The 19,925-nt window shown below is 39.1% G+C and overlaps 1 protein-coding gene across 2 annotated transcripts in view; it reads left to right on the top strand.

Annotated features, from left to right (window-relative positions):
• Positions 1-19,925, top strand: part of DDX50 (DExD-box helicase 50) — a 38,364-nt gene that overhangs the window by 12,799 nt on the left and 5,640 nt on the right. For both annotated transcript variants that reach the window (XM_032423761.1, XM_032423760.1), the window contains 5 exons: positions 2,630-2,779; positions 15,052-15,213; positions 15,690-15,809; positions 16,590-16,663; positions 16,889-17,048. In XM_032423761.1, coding sequence (XP_032279652.1) covers positions 2,630-2,779; positions 15,052-15,213; positions 15,690-15,809; positions 16,590-16,663; positions 16,889-17,048 — 666 coding nt within the window. The remainder of the gene's footprint in view (positions 1-2,629; positions 2,780-15,051; positions 15,214-15,689; positions 15,810-16,589; positions 16,664-16,888; positions 17,049-19,925) is intronic.

Raw genomic sequence — 19,925 nt, forward strand, 5'->3', positions numbered from 1 at the left:
CATGTAATTGTATATAATTTTTAAAGGGTAAGTATTCTTTTGGGGCACCTGTGTGGCTCAGTCAGTTAAGCATCTGCCTTCGGCTCAGGTCATGATCCCCAGGGTCCTGGGATCGAGCCCCACATCGGGCTCCCTGCTCAGCTCCCTGCTCTGCTGCTCACTCTCCCTCTGTGCTCTCCCTCACTTTCGCTCTCACAAATAAATAAAATCTTTAAAAAATAAATAAAGGATAAGTATTCTTCAAAAAACAAAACAAAACCACAGTTATTATCACAGTAGGAAAAACCCAGTAGTTCTTTAGTATTATTAAATACCGAGTATCCACATTACCCTAGTTGTCTTTTTTTTTTTTTTTTAAATAGTTTCAGTCTGGATCCAAATAAGATCTTTAAATTGCCACTGGTTTGGGGTGCTGGGGTGGCTCAAGTCAGTTTAAGCGCCCAACTCTTGATTTCAGCTCAGGTCTTGATCTCAGGGTTAGGACTTTCAAGCCCTGCCTACTTAAAAAAAGATAAATTGCCACTGGTTTATTTTTCTCTTAAATCTTTTATAATCTACATGTTCCTCTGTCTCTTTTTTCTTCTAATTTTTTGTTAAAAGGAAATGATCATTTTTCAAATGAAGAATTTCCCACAGTCTCAATTTAGCTGATTTGCATTTCTGTGGGTATTATTTAACATGTCCCTCCACCTTCATTTTCCTGTGAATTGATGGTTGGATTGTGAGGCTTGATCAGATTTAGATTCTTGTTTTGTTTTGTTTTTTTGAGAATGGGGAAGAAGCAAGACTTTGTCATAGGTGGTACAAATGATTCTTTGGTTTCTTCTTTGTTCTTTTCTGTTTTCTAGGTGCTCTGTAATTAATATGTATTACATTTTAAAAACAATTTTTTGAGATACATGTTAAAATGCGCAGATTTAGAATATACAACATCAGTTTTCCTCCAACATTGTTTTATTTATTATTATTACTGTTTTAAAAATTCTTTACTTAAAAATCAATTTAGTTAACATATACTGTATTATTAGTTTCAGGGGTAGAATTTAGAGATTCATCAGTTGCACGTAACACCCAGTGCTCATTGCATTAAGTGGCCTCTTTAAAGCCCATCACCCAGTTACCCCATCTCCCCATCCACCTCCCCAACATTATTGTTTTAAAGATTTTATTTTTTTAATTCTTTTTACTTTTATTTCATTTTATTATTTTTTAAGTATTTTATTTTGTTAAATAACAAAATAAGCAGGGGGAGCAGCAGGCAGGGGGAAAAACGGGGAGCCCGAGGCGGGACTCAATCCCAGGACCCTGGGATCATGACCTGAGCAGAAGGCAGACACTTTTTAACTGACTGATCCACCAGGTGCCCCAAGTCAAAAGAGTTTTACAATGACCACTCATATAGCCACCAGCTAGATCCTACCATTAATATTTCACTATATATGAATTTTACTTTATATTTCACTTACATCCACCTTTTTTATTCCTTTCATATTGCAGAAATGAGCATAGTTCCTCATAAGTACTTTAGCATGTATATTGTTAACTAGAGTTCAATATTTTCAAATTTTTTGAGGCAAAATTCACATAATTAAATAAACTGTATATAACATATACAATTGAGTGTCTGTACATACATGATGTTGTGCAACCATAGCTTCTCTCTACTTCCAGAACTTCATCACCCCAAAAGGAAACCCCATAACCATGAAGCAGTTAGTTCCTCCCCATTCTCCCTTTTTCCTAGCCCCTGGCATCACCAATCTGCTTTCTGTCCCTAGGGACTTACCTATTTTGGATACTTCATATAAATGTGATCATATAATATGTGACTTTTTTGTGTTGGGCTTCTTTTAGTTAGTATATTTTTGAGGTTCATATAATATTTAGTTTTTAAAAGATAAGATTTACATACAATAAACCCAGAATTTTAAGTACATTTGTTCAGTTTTGACAAATTCGTAACATGTGTATCACCCAAACCCCTACCCAAATATAGAAATATTACCATCATCCCAGAAATTTCCCTCATGTCCCTACTCAGTCAAGTCCCCCATCCAGAGATAGCTACTGTTCTGATTTCTTTTCTTTTTCTTTTTCTTTTCTTTTTTTTTTTTTAAAGTGGGCATGGAGCCTACTTAAAAACATGGGGCTTAAACTCACGACCCTGAGATTGAGACCTGAGCTGAGATCAAGAGTCAGCCACTTAACTGACTGAGCCACCCAGGCGCCCTTGTTCTGAATTTTTTCTACCGTAGATTAGCTTTGCCTATTCTAGAGCTTGATATAAATGGAATCCTGTGTGTATTCTCTTTCTGTAAGGCTTCATTTACCTAGCATATGTTTTGAGATTAATCCATATTGTTGCATGTATCAGTAGTTGATTCTTTTCTCTTTTTTTTAGCTCCTTTTAATTATTGAATAGTATTATATTGTATAAATATACTACAATTTGTTTATCCTTTCACCTGTTGATGGCCATTTGTATATTGTTTTTAAGTGGGTTTGGGGAGAATTGTTTTATTGTATGCCAGAAAGGTCGATTCTTGAACAAATAGAAAAAATATATACAAAATAAGTCTTTTTCACTAATTTTAATGAAACAGATACTTGGTATTTTCTTTCCTCAAAGCATTTGGCCATCCAGTGCCATTGGTCTCAGAGGCCAGCAGTTATTGGAGACGTCCTTCAAGTCTACAGTGGGTCTGAAGGGAGGGCTATTATTTTCTGTGAAACCAAAAAGAATGTAACTGAAATGGCCATGAATCCACATATAAAACAGGTAAGTATTTTCTCATGCTTTCTCTAATTGAGATTATAGGGATGATTCATTGAACAAAAATACTGTCCTTTGTGGACTAGGTTTGATAATCTTTTTTTTTTTTTTTTTAATGAGAGAAAGAGAAGGGCGGGGGAGAGAGAGCATGCCTGGGGGTACAGAGAGAAAGGCAGAGGGAGAGGGAGAGAGAGAGAATCCCAGGCAGGCTCCCTGCCCAGTATGGAGCCCAGCAGGGGAGGCTTGATCTCACGACCCTGAGATCATGAGCCCAAATCAAGAGTCAGACACTTAACCGACTGAGCCATCCAGGCACCCCAAGATTGTCAGTTTTAGAATTGAGTCTAATTCAGAAGGAAGTTATAGCCAGCCTGTCATGATCTTTTAAGTCAGGATAGAAGTCTACCCATTTTCCTGAGAAGGCTTTTTAAGACTTTGCATAATGTGATCTTGAAAATATAAAAGTGAAACAAAATGAGTTTCTGTGAGCAAGAGGGGGTAATATTTTAAAGTTGTGTTATAAAATGAATCACAAATATTTATTGAATGAATGGCTCAGAATACTAAGTCTATATGTCTTTTTTAACTTTTTATAGTAGAAAATTTTAAACATATACAAAAGTTGACAGTGTAATGAACCCCTGTGTATTCATTCTCCATCTGCAATAGTTATCCTATTTCATCCACATGCCCACTCACTTCCTGCTCCTGAATTATTTTGATGGAAACCCTAGATAACATATTATTACATCCATAAATAATTGGATATGTGTCTCTAAAAGAAAAGAATTGTTTTTTTTAAAGATTTTATTAATCTGTTTGACAGAGAGACACAGCGAGAGATGGAACACAAGCAGGGGGAGTGGAGAGGGAGAAGCAGTCTTCCCGCCGAGCAGGGAGCCCGATGTGGGGCTCAATCCCAGGTCCCTGGGATCAGGACCTGAGTCAAAGGCAGACACTTAACGACTGAGCCACTCAGGCGCCCCAAGAATTGTTTTTTTTTTTTTTAAACTCAATACTGTTACCACATTTACTTATTTTTTATTTTTTTATTTTTTTATTTTTTATTTTTTATTTTTTTTTAATTTCTTTATTTGAGAGAGAGAGAATGAGAGAGAAAGCACATGAGAGGGGGGAGGGTCAGAGGGAGAAGCAGACTCCCCGCCGAGCAGGGAGCCCGATGCGGGACTCGATCCAGGGACTCCAGGATCATGACCTGAGCTGAAGGCAGTCGCTTAACCAACTGAGCCACCCAGGCGCCCTATTTTTTATTTTTTTAAAGATTTTATTTATTTATTTGACAGAGAGAGACACAGCGAGAGAGGGAACACAAGTGGGGGAGTGGGAGAGGGAGAAGCAGGCTTCCCGCCGAGCAAGGAGCCCGATGCGGGGCTCGATCCCATGACCCTGGGATCATGACCTGAGCCGAAGGCAGATGCTTAACGACTGAGCCACCCAGGCGCCCCAATACTGTTACCACATTTAAAAATAACAGTAATTAATATCTTCAGATGTCAACTAGTGTTCAGATTGTCGATTGCCTCATGATTGCTTTTTCTTTTATAGTTTTTGTCTTGAATCTGGATCCAAATAAGATTTGTAAATTGTGTGATTTCATTAAGTCTCTTTAATATATGGATTCCTTTCTCATCTATTTTCTTTTAAACATTTTTAAAAAGATTTTATTTATTTATTTGCCAGAGAGAGAGAGCACAAGTAGGCAGAGTGGCAGGCAGAGGGAGAGGGAGAAGCAGATACCCCGCTGGTCAGGGAGCCTGATGCAGGGCTCGATCCCAGGACCCTGGGAGCATGACCTTAGCCAAAGGCAGATGCTTAACCGACTGAGCCACACAGGTGCCCCTCATCTATTTTTTTTCTTACAGCTTTTTTTGTTTAAGAAACCCAAGTTTCCATATCTAGAGTATGGCTTCCTTGTGGCATCATTTAACATGTTCCTCTGTCTTCTGTATTTTCTGAAAATTCGGGTTGGTTTGTTCAGGGCAAAACTGTTATAGGAGTATATAATGTGTAGCTCGCTCTCTTTTTGTGATATTAATATCCATTGATAGTAATGCTATCAGTTCTTATGTCAGTATGTGTCCAATCATTTCTGTTGTTTGTGACTTGTTATCTAGTAGATTCCTGAAGAAGGGCTTATGGAAGTAATATTGCCTGTTAATAATAGCATGTTTGTAAATTTATACCTGAAAACCATTTGGCTAGATATTAAAATTCTTGGTTCATGTTTTCTTTCCTTCATTGTCTTGAATATATTTTGCCATTGTTTTGGGGGTAAAGCATTCTGTAAAAAGTCTGATTCCAGTCTGTTTTTTTTTTTTTCTTATAAGATTTTGCCTTCAGGCAAAAGACTTTCTAAATTTTTCTTTAAAAATCAGGGGCCCCTGGCTCAGGTTAAGTGTCCAACTCTTGGTTTCGGCTCAGGTTATGATCTTACGGGTTGTGAGATTGAGCCCCACATCAGGCTCTGCACTCAGCGGGGAGTCTGAAGATTCTTTCCTTCTGCCCTTCCCCACACTCGCACAGGTACTCTCTCTCTCTCTAAAATAAATAAATCTTTAAATCAGTAGTTGTTTTTTTTTTAATCAGTAGTTTTATTTGAATGTATTTTGTATTGTTCATGGTCACTTTTTGTGGGTACCCTGTAGCTTCAAATACATTTTTTAATATTTCAGCAAAATTTTCTTGAATTATAATTTTTTGGTGTTTGGTTTGTCTGATTGCCTTTTTTTTCTTTAGGGTCCTCTTTCTATGTTGGTTTCTTTTTTTTTTCCTCTTCTTTGTCACTTTATCTCAAATCCTTTTCATCTCTTTATTTCACTTTTTCAAGATTTCCTATTTTTAAGGCATTAGCTCTTATGTTTGCTCAGTCTTCTATTCCTTCCGGTAAAGTCTTCATTTGTGAAGAGTCTTTATCTTTCTGCTTCTTGGTTGAGTCATTTCACCTCCTTTTTTGTTTTTCTCGTTTTGATTTTTCTTGTTCTTTCATGTATTATTTAAAAATTTCTCTTAGCTTATTCAGACACATAATGTTATACTTTCCATTTGTTTTGTTGGGCATGCCTTTCTAGAGCTCTTTCATGATTTGTGGGGATATTATTCTGCTTATTTTTTCCCTCTTCTAATTACTTTTTGTGGGATTCAGCTGTGGTCTTTTTAATTAAGTTTTTAATTTTATTTCCAGTATAATTAACATACAGTGTTATATTATTTCCAGGTGTACAGTATAGAATTCACCTATTCTATGCATTACTTAGTGCTCATGATGATGAGCATCTTTAATCCACATCATTTGTTTCACCCCTCCCCCAACTCTCCTCCCCTCTGGTAACTATCTGTTTGTTCTCTGTATTTAAGAGTTTGTTTCTTGGTTTATCTTTCTCCCTTTTTTGTTTTTTTTTTCTTTGTTCATTTGTTTTCTTAAATTCCATATATGAGTAAAATCATACGGTATTTGTCCTTCTCTGACTCATTTCACTTAGCATCATACTCTCCAGCTCCATCCATGTTGCAAATGGTAAGATTTTATTCTTTTTTTATGGCTGAATAATATTTCATTGTATATGCATACCATATCTCCTTTATCCGTTCATCTGTCAGTGGACACTTGGGCTGCTTCCATAGTTTGGCTGTTGTAAATAATGCTGTAATAAACAAGGATGCATGTATCCCTTTGATTTAGTGTTTTGTATTTTTGGGGTAAATATCCAGTAGTACAATTACTGGATGTTAGGGTAGCTTAGGTAGCCTCTCTTTCTAACTTTTTTTTTTAATTTATTTTTTAATTAACATATAATGTATTATTTGTTTCAGGGGTACAGGTCTGTGATTCATCAGTCTTACCCAATTCACAGCGCTCATCATAGCACATACCCTCCCCAGTGTCCATCACCCAGCCACCCCATCCTTCCCACCCCCCACCACTCCAGCAACCCTCAGTTTGTTTCTTGAGATTAAGAGTCTCTTATGGTTTGTCTCCCTCTCTGGTTTCGTACTATTTTATTTTTTCCTCTCTTCCCCCATGATTCTCTGCCTTGTTCCTCTAATTCCACATATCAGCAAGATCATATGATAATTGTCTTTCTCTGATTGACTTATTTTGCTTAGCATAATACCCTCTAGTTCCATCCACGTCATTGCAAATGGCAAGAGTTCAATTTTTGATGACTGCATAACATTCTGTTGTGTGTGTATATATATATATATATATATGTATGTATTCCACATTTTCTTTATCCATTCGTCTGTCGATGGACATCTAGGCTCTTTCCATAGTTTGGCTATTGTGGACATTGCTGCTATAAACAGTGAGGTGCACGTGCCCCTTCAGATCACTACATTTGTATCTTTGGGGTAAATACCCAGTAGTGCAATTGCTGGGTCATAGGGTAGCTCTATTTTCAGCTTTTCAGGGAACCTCCATACTGTTTTCCACAACGGCAGCACCAGTTTGCATTCCTACCAACAGTACACAAGGGTTCCTTTTTCTCTACATCCTTGCCAACACCTGCTGATTCTTGTGTTTTTGATTTTAGGTATTCTGACAGTGTAGGGTGATATTTCATTGTAGTTTTGATTTACATTTCCCTGGTCATGAGTGATATTAAGCATCTTTTCATGTGTCTGTTGACCATCTATTTGTATGTCTTTGGAGAAATGTCTGTTCATGTCTTTTGCCCATTTTTTAATTGGATTATTTGGGTTTTTTTGGTGTTAGGAATTGTGATCTTTACTATTGCTCATTTTTAGGTGAAATTAATCTTTTTTTTTAAGTTTTTTTTTTTTTTTAAGTAATCTCTATACCCAACGTGGGGCTCAAACTCAACCCTAAGATCGAGAGTCGCATGCTGTACTGACTCAGCCAGCCAGGCACCCCTTGGGTGAAATTAATCTTTATGAACTTTAAATGGGGAGGCATGGGTCAGAATAGTTTTCAAGCTTCACAGCTGTAGAGCTGCTGCTTCTGTTATTGTTTGGTGTGTAAATTATATCTCAATAAAGCTGTTTAAAAAAGAAAAGATCTCCTACTTTCTGAGCTCTGGCTGTCTTTTCCCTCATTTTTATCTGGATCTTCTTTTCCTTTGCTTCTGTGATCCCTGGCATCCTCAGTTTGGATCCTAGGTCCAACCCTGTCTCCTTACTGTGGGCCTTTGTCCTGGCAAGGGAGCGTTGGTTTGTAAATTTTGAAAGTTCAGGGGCGCCTGGGTGGCTCAGTCGTTAAGCGTCTGCCTTCAGCTCAGGTCGTGATCCCAGGGTCTTGGGATCGAGCCCTGCATCGGGCTCCCTGCTCGGCGGGAAGCCTGCTTCTCCCTCTGCCAGTCCCCCTGCTTGTGTTCCCTCTCTCGCTGTGTCTCTCTCTTCAAATAAATAAATAAAATCTTAAAAAAAAAATAAATAAATTTTGAAAGTTCATAAAGGGTCCAGCTGCTCCAGCCTCTTTCACACCTTACCTCTGGATCCTGACAATCGCCCTTCAGTGTACAAAAACTCTCCCAGTTTCAGCTACTATCCTCAAATTGGTCCATTGTGCTTTCTAGGGATTATCTGTTCTTAGGACCAGCGAATCTCCCCCCTGCCCCATATATACAGGTCTTGTCCCTACCTGCTCATGTTTTGGAAATCATGAAAATATTTCTCTTACTTTTGTCATAGATGTCTGTGGATTTTTAAGTTTGTTATCCTAATTGCTCCGTTTGTTTTTATATGGGAACTGGAGATTCAAAGACTATGCTGTCGACATCTTCCCCAGTATCATTTTAACTGACTATAGTTTTAGCTCTTTATACAGTATACACGGACGACAATTGCTAAATAGTGAAAGTGATCAAGGCTAGTTGATTTACCTTTCCTGTTATTGCTTTAGAACACTCAGCAGCAATAGTGTTGCAGAAGCTATTGTTTTATCTCATAGGGAGGACTTGCCTTGCTGCAAAGATGGGTGAGAATTCCCCTCTTACTGGATGCTAACCAGCTTCTATGGTTGAGAGCAATGCAGTTTCTCCTCTGCTGGTTTATTGTTTAGGTAAAAAGTAGTAGTAGCACATCATTATAAGTGATACAGGATTTTAGGGACTAATGGGAGAACTTTAGTGGTTAGTTTCTTTTTTTTTATTTTTAAATTGTAATTTTTTTCTTAAGGTCAGGTTTTACCAAAACAATGCTTTCTTTTCTTTTTTCTTTTTTCTTTTTTTTTTTTTTTAAGATCTTATTTATTTATTTGACAGAGGGAGAGACAGCGAGAGAGGGAACACAAGTAGGGGGAGTGGGAGAGGGAGAAGCAGGCTTCCCGCTGAGCAGGGAGCCCGATGGATGTGGGGCTGGATCCCAGGACCTTGGGATCATGATCTGAGCCGAAGGCAGACGCTTAACAACTGAGCCACCCAGGCGCCCCAGAACAATGCTTTCTTAATTCTAAACAATCACACGCATACATACACACACCCACGCATGCATGCACACAAACTTTTGGAAAATAATTTACTCGTAAGTTGGAGACCTGGAAACCATCACTGGTAATATAAATGTATTATGTCCCTTCTTAGGACTAATTATCAAGTGAAAAAAATCAGTGTATCAAATTTTTTTAAAGATTTTATTTATTTGACAGAGAGAGACACAGAGAGAGAGGGAACACAGGCAGGGAAGTGGGAGAGGGAGAAGCAGGCTTCCTGCCGAGCAGAGAGCCTGATGCAGGACTTGATCCCAGGACCCCGGGATCATGACCTGAGCTGAAGGCAGACGCTTAACAACTGAGCCACCCAGGCGCCCCTGTATCAAATTTTTTAAAAGTGACTTTGAGGGGGGGTAGGGGAATGGGGTAACTGGGTAATGGACATTGGGGGGGCACATGATGTAATGAGCACTGGGTATTGTGTAAAACTGATGAATCACTGAACTCTACCTCTTAAACTAATAATACATTATATGTTAATTAATTGAATTTAAATAAAATTTTTTAAAAAGTGGATTTGAAAATTTTACTATGAAAAACCGTCCAATTTATTTTAAAGTATGTTTGTTTATGACTTAAAAAAAGCACCAGTAAGGCAATAAGGTTTCCTTTCTTGAGCATTTCTCTTACCTTGGGTTCTGTGATATCACAAAGGTTTTCTTCCTTCTCTGGCTAACCTTTCTCAGTTTTGTTGAGGTCTTTTTGTATTTTTTTTTTTTAAGATTTTATTTATTCATTTGAGACACAGAGATACAGAGAGAGAGAGAGAGAGAGAGAGCATCAGCAGTGTGGGGAGACAGAGGGAGAGGGAGAAGCAGGCTCCCTGCTGAGCCAGGAGCCCGATGCGGGGCTGGATCCCAGGACCCTGGGATCATGACCTGAGCCGAAAGCAAACGCTTAACCATCTGAGCCACCCAGGCACCCCTCTTTTTGTATTCTTGTTCATACTTTAAATATTGGCATTCCTCACAGATCTAACGTCTGTACTTGTTTCTTCTCATTCGATGGATTCTTCCTGAGCATAGTGATTTATATCACAGACTTTGGAGTCAGACATATTAGGGTTTAAATCCCAGTTGTATTACTAGCTGTGTAACCTTGAAGTCACTCCATATTTCTTTGCCCATGTTTCCCTTTTAAAAAGTGATATTAATGGGGCACCGGGTGGCTCAGTCAGTTAAGCATCCGACGATTTCAGCTCAGGTCATGATCTCGGTGGGGGGATCGAGCCCCCTGTCAGGCTCCACAGAATCCCTGTTTGGGATTATCTCTCTCTCTCTGTCCCTCCCCACTCTGCTCACATGCTCGCTTGCTTACTCTCTCTCTCTCAAATAAATAAGTGATATTAAAAATAAATTTTTTCCACTTTTAAGGTTTAAATGAAGTCATTTATTTAAAGCATTTAGCACAATGGTTTTCTTAACAGCAAGCAGACAATAAGTATAGAAATAAAGAAGTATAGCTACATATGTAGATGCATATAACTAATCACTCCTGTGGCTCTTGTGCATATGCTGATAATGTTTAAATCTTTTTCCAGGTTAGCTCTGTCTCCAGAATCTAGACCTATGTTTATCCTACTGACCACAAACACCGCAACCCATTATTGGGTACCTAAAATTGAATTCATTCTTTTCTATTTTCCTATACCCATTCTGTCTCCAACATTCCCTATTGTTTTTTTTTGGTTGTTTTTTTTTAAAGATTTTATTTATTTATTTGACAGACCGAGACAGCGAGAGAGGGAACACAGCAGGAAGAGTAGGAGAGGGAGAAGCAGGCTTCCCCCTGAGTAGGGAGCCCAGTGCGGGGCTCGATCCCAGGACCCCAGGATCAGGACCTGAGCCAAACGCAGACACTTAAAGACTGAGCCACCCAGGCGCCCCAAACATTCCCTATTGTTAAATGGTACATCTACCCATAGACTACGTCAGAAATCTACACATCACCCTTGATTTTTCTTCCTTACCATTTGCTGTTCAGTTAACTACAAAGTATTTTTGGATCCTATCTCCCATGGTTTAAAATAGTCCGTTTCAGGGGCGCCTGGGTGGCTCAGTCGATAAGCGTCTGCCTTCGGCTCAGGTCGTGATCCCAGGGTCCTGGGATCGAGCCCCGCATTGGGCTTCCTGCTCAGCAGGAAGCCTGCTTCTCCCTCTCTCACTCCCCCTGCTTTTGTTCCCTCTCTTGCTGTGTATCTCTCTGTCAAATAAATAAATAAAAACTTTAGAATAAAATAAAATGGTCCGTTTCTTTTTTTTTTTTTTGAAGATTTATCTTAGAGCAAGTGTGAGTGAGAGTGGGGGGAGGGGCAGAGGGAGAGACTCCTCAGGCAGGCTCCCCATGACCCATGAGATCACGACCTGAGCCGAAACTAAGAATCAGACACGTAACTGAGCCACCCTGGCACCCTCAAAATGGTCTGTTTCTTTCTTACTACTGTTTCAGAAGCTTGAAATCTGGGAGTCATGTATAATGTTTCTTTCCTTTATATTTCATTTCTCCTCCCTTCACTAGCTCCTCCCAATTTCATCTACCAATAGTTCTTGGATTTATTTATGGCCTAGCCCCTACTTACCTTTCCAGCTTCATTTTATCATACTTTCTCCTCATTCTGCATGCTCTCCATACTTGCCATGTTTCCTCTCACCACAGGGCTCTTGAACTTGTAATCTTTCTTGCCTAGCAACTCCTGCTCATCTTTCAGATAAAAATTCAGAGCACCACTTACAGGGAATTCTTCCTTGCCCCAAAATAGGTCAGATTGTCCTCTTGTAAATGTTCTTTGCCATGGGGTGCCTGGGTGGCTCAGTCGATTGAGCATCTGACTCTTGATTTCAGCTCAGGTCATCATCTCAGGGTTGTGAGATCGAGCCCCGTGTCAGGCTCCATGTGGAGCCTGCTTGGGATTCTCTCTCTCTCCCTCTGCCTCCCCACTTCTCCCTCTCTAAAAATAAATCAATAAATGCTCTTTGCCTCTTAGACTGGTGCAATATCAGTTACACTTGTTGGCTAAATTTATTTGCATGCCTCATTATTTGATTAGTTTCCATCTCCCCTACCAAAGTATAAAGACTGTGAGGATGGAGGCGATCTTATTTTTGTTTGCTATTTTATCCTTAGTGCCCAACATGTTGTAGATCACTAAATATTTATTGGATGAATAGATGGGCATTGCCACTGCCTTGGTGAGGCCACTGACCTCTTTTGGATTTCTACAAGAGCCTGCTACCTGGGTCTCCCTGGCTTTTGCCTTTCTCTTTTCTAATACATTCTACACATTATAACCAGAGTGTTCCTTTTACAATGCAAGTATGTTCATGATAATCTCCTGCTTCCAGTCACTCAGTTCATGTTGTCCACAGGATAAAATTCATATTCCTTTCCAGCTTCATCTCTCATCACTTTCCCCTTTCACACTATGGTTCAGTAATACTCATATATTTGTAGTTCCCAGACACACTGTTTATGTATGAAATTTTTTTCTGCCCAGAACTCCCTAGCCTCCTGCTCTTCCTTTTACCTACTAGTTCTTATTATATGTCAGGTCTCACCTTCAGTGCTGACTTCCCCTTAAACAAAATTAAGTTAGGTTTCCCCCTTAAGTATTCCAGTAGCACCCTGCACCTGGTTATAGTACATATCATACTGTACTGAAAATGCCTGTCAACTTGTATGTCCCAGGGCTGTTTCTTTATGATTGTTCCAGAATCTGGTGCATAGCAAGTACTCGGTGAATTCACTCATGAATGCATTAGGCTTAGTTACTAAGGTTAGGGTTAAATCATTGTTATGAACTTTTTAAAACATTAAAAAATTTTTTTTAGGGTTAGGGTTAAATCATTGTTATGAACCTTTTAAAACATTAAAAAATTTTTTTTAGAGATTTTATTTATTTTAGAGAGAGCGAGCAGGGGGAAGAGGCAGAGTGAGAGGGAGAGAGTGTCAAGCAGACTCTGCACCGAGCACAGAGCCTGACATGGGGCTCAATCCCAGGACCCTGAGATCACGACCTGAGTCGAAACCAAGAGTTAGCTCCTCAACCAACTGTGCCACATAGGCACCCCTGAACTTTTAAATTTTAATAGCAGCTAGAATGCTAGGACATTCGTTTGTAATAGAAAAATTATTTGCAGTACAAATAGAATATATAAATTGTATAAAAATAGGTTCAACCTTACTGAATATTACAGAAATGTAAATTAAAACATTGGGAAATCATTTTTGCCTATTAGATTCACAAAGATGGTAATGATTCATAATATACATGGATGTAGGGTATGGATGAACTAAAGACTCATAAATGTTGAAGAGTAAATAGGCACAACCCTTTTTTTCCTTAAGTTTATGTATGTATTTAAGTAATCTCTACACTCAATGTGGGGCTCAAACTCACGACCCCCAGATTGAGAGTTGCATGTTCTTCCCACTGAGCCAGCCAGGCGCCCCCCACCCCCAGAACCTCTTTTTACAACACGGTTTTGCAATAGCTATTAAAATGTTCATAATTTTTGACCTAGAAATTCACCTGCTAGATATGTGTCCTACTGAAATACACATATACGGGGACGGGGGGCGGGCAGAGATACAAGTACAACGTTGTTCATACAATGTAGTATTGTTTCTAAAGGTGAAGAAAACTTTGGATATGATCCAAATGGTCATCAATAGGATAGTGCTGAAATAAATGGTACTACATCATATGATGAAATCATACACAGTTTTTAAAAAATGAAGTAGAGTTATAGATGTGGAAAAATAGCTAAGATAATTTGTAAAGCAGGTTTCAAAACTGATTATGTAGTATGATCCCATTTTATAAGTAAATGCATAAATTATAGTGTATGCTGTTACATGTGGGTTGTGTATGTGTGTGTATGTTGTTTTTTTTTTAAGATTTATTTATTTATTTATTTATTTGGAAGAGAGAGAGCGTGAGCAGGGGAAGGGGCAGAGGGAGAAAGACACAAACTCCCTGTTGAGCAGGGAGCCCGACGTGGGCCTCGATCCCAGGACTCTGGGATTGTGACCTGAGCCAAAGGCAGAGGCGCTTAACCCACTGCGCCACCCTGGAGCCCCTGTATGTGTGTTTTAAAAAAATATATCTGGAGGAATATTCACCAAACTGTTAGTGAATTATTAGGAGGCTGATATTGAGGGAAGCTTTTACATTTTGTGTTAAATATTTTTTTTTTAAGATTTTATTTATTTGACAGAGCACGCATGCACAGCAGGGGGAGTGGCAGAGGGAGAGGGAGAAGCAGAGTCCCTGCTGAGCAGAGAGCCTAACACGGCTCGATCCCAGGACCCTGAGATCATGACCTGAGCCGAAGGCAGGTGCTTAACCGACTGAGCCACCCCGGCACCCTGTGTTAAATATTTTCTGTAACATTTGGTCTTTTTGAATGATAAGCATGCATTACTATAATTATCAGAAACTAAGAATATTGGGGCACCTGGCTGGCTTAGTCAGTGAACCGTCTGATTCTTGATCTTCGGGTAATGAGTTTGAGCCCCATGTTGGGTGTAGAGATTACTTCGTTAAGCGTCTGCCTTCGGCTCAGGTCATGATCCCAGGGTCCTGGGATCAAGCCCCACATCGGGCTCCCTGCTCGGTGGGAAGTCTGCGTCTCCCTCTCCTGCTCCCTCTGCTTGTGTTTGCTCTCTCACTGTGTCTCTCTCTGTCAAATAAATAAATAAAATCTTTAAAAAACAACAACAACAACAAAGAGCACAGACTACATGGTGTTAGGGTGCTATTAATTACAAGTGTGAGTTGTACACTTACTTTTTCCCTTTTTTCAAATAGAATGCCCAATGTTTACATGGGGACATTGCACAGTCACAAAGAGAAATTACACTGAAAGGCTTCAGAGAAGGTAGTTTTAAAGTTTTGGTGGCAACCAATGTGGCTGCCCGTGGTTTGGACATTCCTGAGGTTGATCTGGTGATTCAAAGTTCTCCTCCCCAGGTAAGAAATGAAATTTTATTTAGGGAATATAAGAACAGCTGTGTAAATTGCTATTTTATTTATAAGATACTGCTTGGGATATGAAAAATATGTTATCTGTTCTTGCTGTTAGCCATTTTTTACTAATGTAGTGTTAAATTGGTCAGAATCTGATGCCTTAGCAAATGATTAACTTCTTTATTTGGATTTGAAGCATGGAATCATGCAAAGGGATTATAAAAAGTTGTCATATGAAGAGCCCTGGGATGAGGTGGATAAAAAGATTTTAAATCCTATTCCTTTTAATCCAAAAATTCAGCATAAAATTTCTTCGGGATGTTGAAAGAGCAATAGGTTTAAATAAAAATGTTATCATTGGTAGTAGTAGTTTTGTTATTGTTAGCGTTATTATTTGGTTGTTGGAATGACTGTCACTTGCCAGATTTTTTTTTTTTTTGCCAGATTTAAAAAAATGTATTGCCTCTTTTTATTTTCAGGATGTTGAGTCCTATATTCATCGTTCTGGACGTACAGGTAGAGCTGGCCGGACAGGGATTTGCGTATGTTTTTATCAACCCAGAGAAAGAGGTCAACTAAGATATGTGGAACAAAAAGCAGTAAGTAGAATTAAATTATTTCAGTCTTATTATCTAAATGATGTCTTAGAAAAGAGTTCTTTTTATATTTGTTCTCACAAATAGATGCTTATAACTTTTCTCAGTTTAAGCTGCATTTGGATGTGAAGCATGTGGAGAGCTAAATTTATAGGAGCTGGAAGACTTTGTTTTGATACAGCTTTTATTGTGAAGACAGAAGAGCTGACTTTCTCATTTTTCCCTTGAGTTTCTCCCTTGATTCTAAAATCAGAAGTGCATTGTGATTTCAGTATCTCATAGTCTAGCATTATAAAGGGGTGACTGCCATAGTCTTGGTGTATTTGTTAAGATTATATTGAGTAATGGTACATGGCCAGTTTCTATAAGAAATTATATACATTTTTTGTGGCCTGTTTTTTTTTGTGTGTGTGTGTGTGTGGTATTTTACATTTTTTCCTATTTTCATGATGTGTGTTTTTAAACACTATTTCATCTACTTTGTAAAATGAGATAGGGTAATAAGAAAAAAAAGTTGATAGAGGTGATGAGCATCTTTTTTCCTTTTTTGGAATCAGCTTTATTTTGCAAGTGAAATTTCGTGATTGTAACTAAGGGCAATTAAATTTTTTTTCCTCTTCCTAGAATTTGTAATTGATGATTTATTAGAAAAAGCAGGTCTTTTGATCTACTGGGGCTTGGAAATCTTTAAGTCCAAGAAATGGAAATTCAACAAACTATATGAATTTAGGAATTAATTGTAAAGACTTCCATTTTTCTTTAATGTAATTCTTTCATTTTCAGGGAATTACTTTTAAACGTGTAGGTGTTCCTTCTACAATGGATTTAGTTAAATCTAAAAGCATGGATGCCATCAGGTATGCTTTCTGAACTTGCTGAATAAGTTTTTCTTTTGTATTAGGCTATTCATCTTTAAGCTCTCCTAGTTCAAATATCAGAAAACTTAATCACCAGTTTTACCAGCAGACTTTTAGTTATGTTAAAATACGAAAACGTTGCTCTTTCTTTTCCCATTCATTCTCTTATCTTTTAATTTTTTACCTTTGTCTTGACCAAGAAAATTTACTATTTTTAAACCATAGGTCTCTGGCTTCCGTTTCTTACGCTGCTGTTGATTTTTTCCGACCATCAGCTCAGAGATTGATAGAAGAGAAAGGGGCAGTGGATGCATTGGCTGCAGCATTAGCCCACATCTCTGGTGCATCAAGTTTTGAACCACGATCTTTGATCACCTCTGATAAGGTAGAAATCTGTGAGAAAATCATGTATGATTGAGAAAAGATTAAAATTGAACCATAGATAATCCATCTATCTGGAGAGAAAGACAGGAGACTTTCACTTTGCACAGTACTGTGTTAACTAAAACTTACACACCAGACCCTATTCTTTATTTTGTAAGTTGCCATGGAACCATGCAAATCAAAGCATAGATTCTGTGCATTTAACACAGTGCCATGCAAAGTTAGGATTACCTGTATATGTTGAGCGGCTATGTGTGTGCGGGTGGGGTATGTATGTAGTTTGACACCACCTTACCTGGCCCCCCTGCTGGGTTAGTATCAGATGTCAAAACAAACCACACCAGACCCATTGGTTGCAAGTAGTTCAAAGATTTACTACTCATCAAGGTATAAGTGAGGAGAATCCCTGGATAACAGGACCTCTCAGCAAGAAAGCTCTCTGATGTCTGGGTGGGGACAGAGAGATTGAGAGAAAGAGGGAGAGTTGGTGGAAGAGGAGAACAAAAAGGTCAGGGCAGGTAAACTTGCATGTGACAATTTGGTAGTATATGGGAGTACATCTGGGGTGTCTAATGTTTTCTCTCTGGCAAGTGTTAATGGTTTAGTCAAATGTAATTTTGCTGGGGGTGACTTCATGTGTCCCAACTCTCCCCCCACCCCCTGCCACTATGTATCTTTTTTTTTTTCTTTTTTTTTGAGAGAAAGAGCTTGAGCAGCGGGGGAGAGGGAGAATCCCAAGCAGGCTCCACACCCAGAGCAGAGCCTGATGCAGGGCTCCATCCCATGACCCTAAGACCAGAGCCTGAGCCGAAACCAAGAGTCAGATGCCTTAACCCACTGAGCCACCGAGATGCCCCCCCCCAACAGCGTATCTTTATTTTTTATTTATTTTATTTTATTTATGTTTTTTTAAAGATTTTATTTATGTGAGAGAGAGAGCATGAACTGGGAGAGAGGGAGAAGCAGACTCCCCACTGAGCAGGGAGCCTGACGCGGGGCTCAATCCTGGGACCCTGAGATCACAACCTGAGCCAAAGGCAGACACTTAACAGACTGAGCCACCCAGGCGCCCCTCACACTATGTATCTTTATTTATTTATTTTATTATTATTATTTTTTAAGATTTTTATTTATTTGAGAGAGAGAATCAGAGAGAGAGAGCACAAGAGGGGGGAGCGGGAGAGGGAGAAGCAGACTCCCCACTGAGCAGGGAGCCCGATGCGGGACTCGATCCTGGGACTCCAGGATCATGACCTGAGCCGAAGGCAGTCGCTCAACCAACTGAGCCACCCAGGCGCCCACACTGTGTATCTTTAAAAAACATCTGGATCCTCAGATTTGTGAGATTGAGCTCCATGTTGGACTATGCACTCAGCATGGAGTCTGCCTGTCTCTCTCCATCTGCCCCCCTGCCGCCGTCCCCATGCACGCACTTGTGCACGTGCATGTGCTCTCTTTCTTGCTTTCAAATAAATAAAATCTAAAAAAAAAAAAAAAAATTCAGGATCCAATTCAAGTTCATATGTTACATTTGGTGTTATGCTTCTCTTAATCTGGAACTGTTTTCCCATCATTTTTTATTAATTTGATTAATTTTTTGAAGAGTGTAGATTAGTTGTGTAGATCAGAGTCTAGAATTTCTTACCTGGATTTTTATGGTTTTCTTTTCATACATCATTTAACTTTTGCCTTTATTCAGCCTTTCCTGTAAACTGGAAGTAAAATCAAAGCTTGATTTTACATTCAGGTTAAACTGTTTGGGCCAAAGTACCCTTATGGGTGATATTATGTACTTCATACCATATCACAGCAGGAGGCATATAATGTCAGATTGTTCTAGTACTAATAATGCTTAGTTTGATCACTTGTTTACAATGGAAACTGCCCTATAGTCCCATTGTAAAGGTATCTTTTACTCTTTGTAATTAGTGATTTGTGGGGTAATGCTTTAGCAGTGAGCAAGTACCCTTTCCCTAATAACCCACCAAATACTTTTTTTTTTTTTTAAGGTTTTATGTATTTATTTGAGAGAGAGTGAGCAAGAGAGAAAGCACAAGCCACAGGGAGAGGCAGAGGGAAAAGCAGACGCCCCGCCGAGCAGGGAGCCTTATGCGGGGCTTGATCCCAGGACCCTGAGATCATGACCTGAGCCAAGGGCAGATGCTTAACCGACTGAGCCACCCAGGTGCCCCATCAAGTACTTCTTAAGAAAATACTTAAGCCGTATCTTTTAGGAAAATATTAAGATAGCCTTTAGAGCTAAGAACTACCTAAGAGATCATTTATTCCCAATCCTTATTTAATAAAAGAATCCCTCTTTGGCAGATGGGTTATCTAACTTCTGATTAAATATCTTAGAAACTGTATTAGTGGTACTTCTTTGACATCATCTCTTATCACTCTGTCCTTGCTTGTTTCGGCTACCCTAACCTACTTGTTACTCGAACATAAACCACTCCTGCACAAGACCTTTGCACTTGCAGTGTTTCAGATGTTCGTTCTTTTTACTGCATGGCTTCCTCCTTCACTTTATTTAGGTCTCTCTTCAAATACCACCACATCAGAGAGGTCTTTCCTGATCACCCTGTCTAAAATAGCTTACCTTTCCCTTTACTCTCTATTCCCTTGCCCTGCTGTATTTTTCTTTATGATGCTTATTACTATCTGGCATTTTACATATTGGCTTATTTGTTTACTGTCTACCCCACCTCATCCCCACCATCCCCACCCCCAACACTAGAATGTAACCTGCATGAGACAAAGGACTACTTACTGCTGAATCTCTAGCACTTACTATAGTCTCTGGCACATATACGGGGGACACTCAGTGGATATTTGTTAGATGAGGGGCTCCTGGCTGGCTCAGTCAATAAAGCAT

Source organism: Phoca vitulina, unplaced genomic scaffold (genome assembly GCF_004348235.1).
Source record: "Phoca vitulina isolate PV1807 unplaced genomic scaffold, GSC_HSeal_1.0 scaffold29, whole genome shotgun sequence".
Lineage (NCBI taxonomy): Eukaryota > Metazoa > Chordata > Mammalia > Carnivora > Phocidae > Phoca > Phoca vitulina.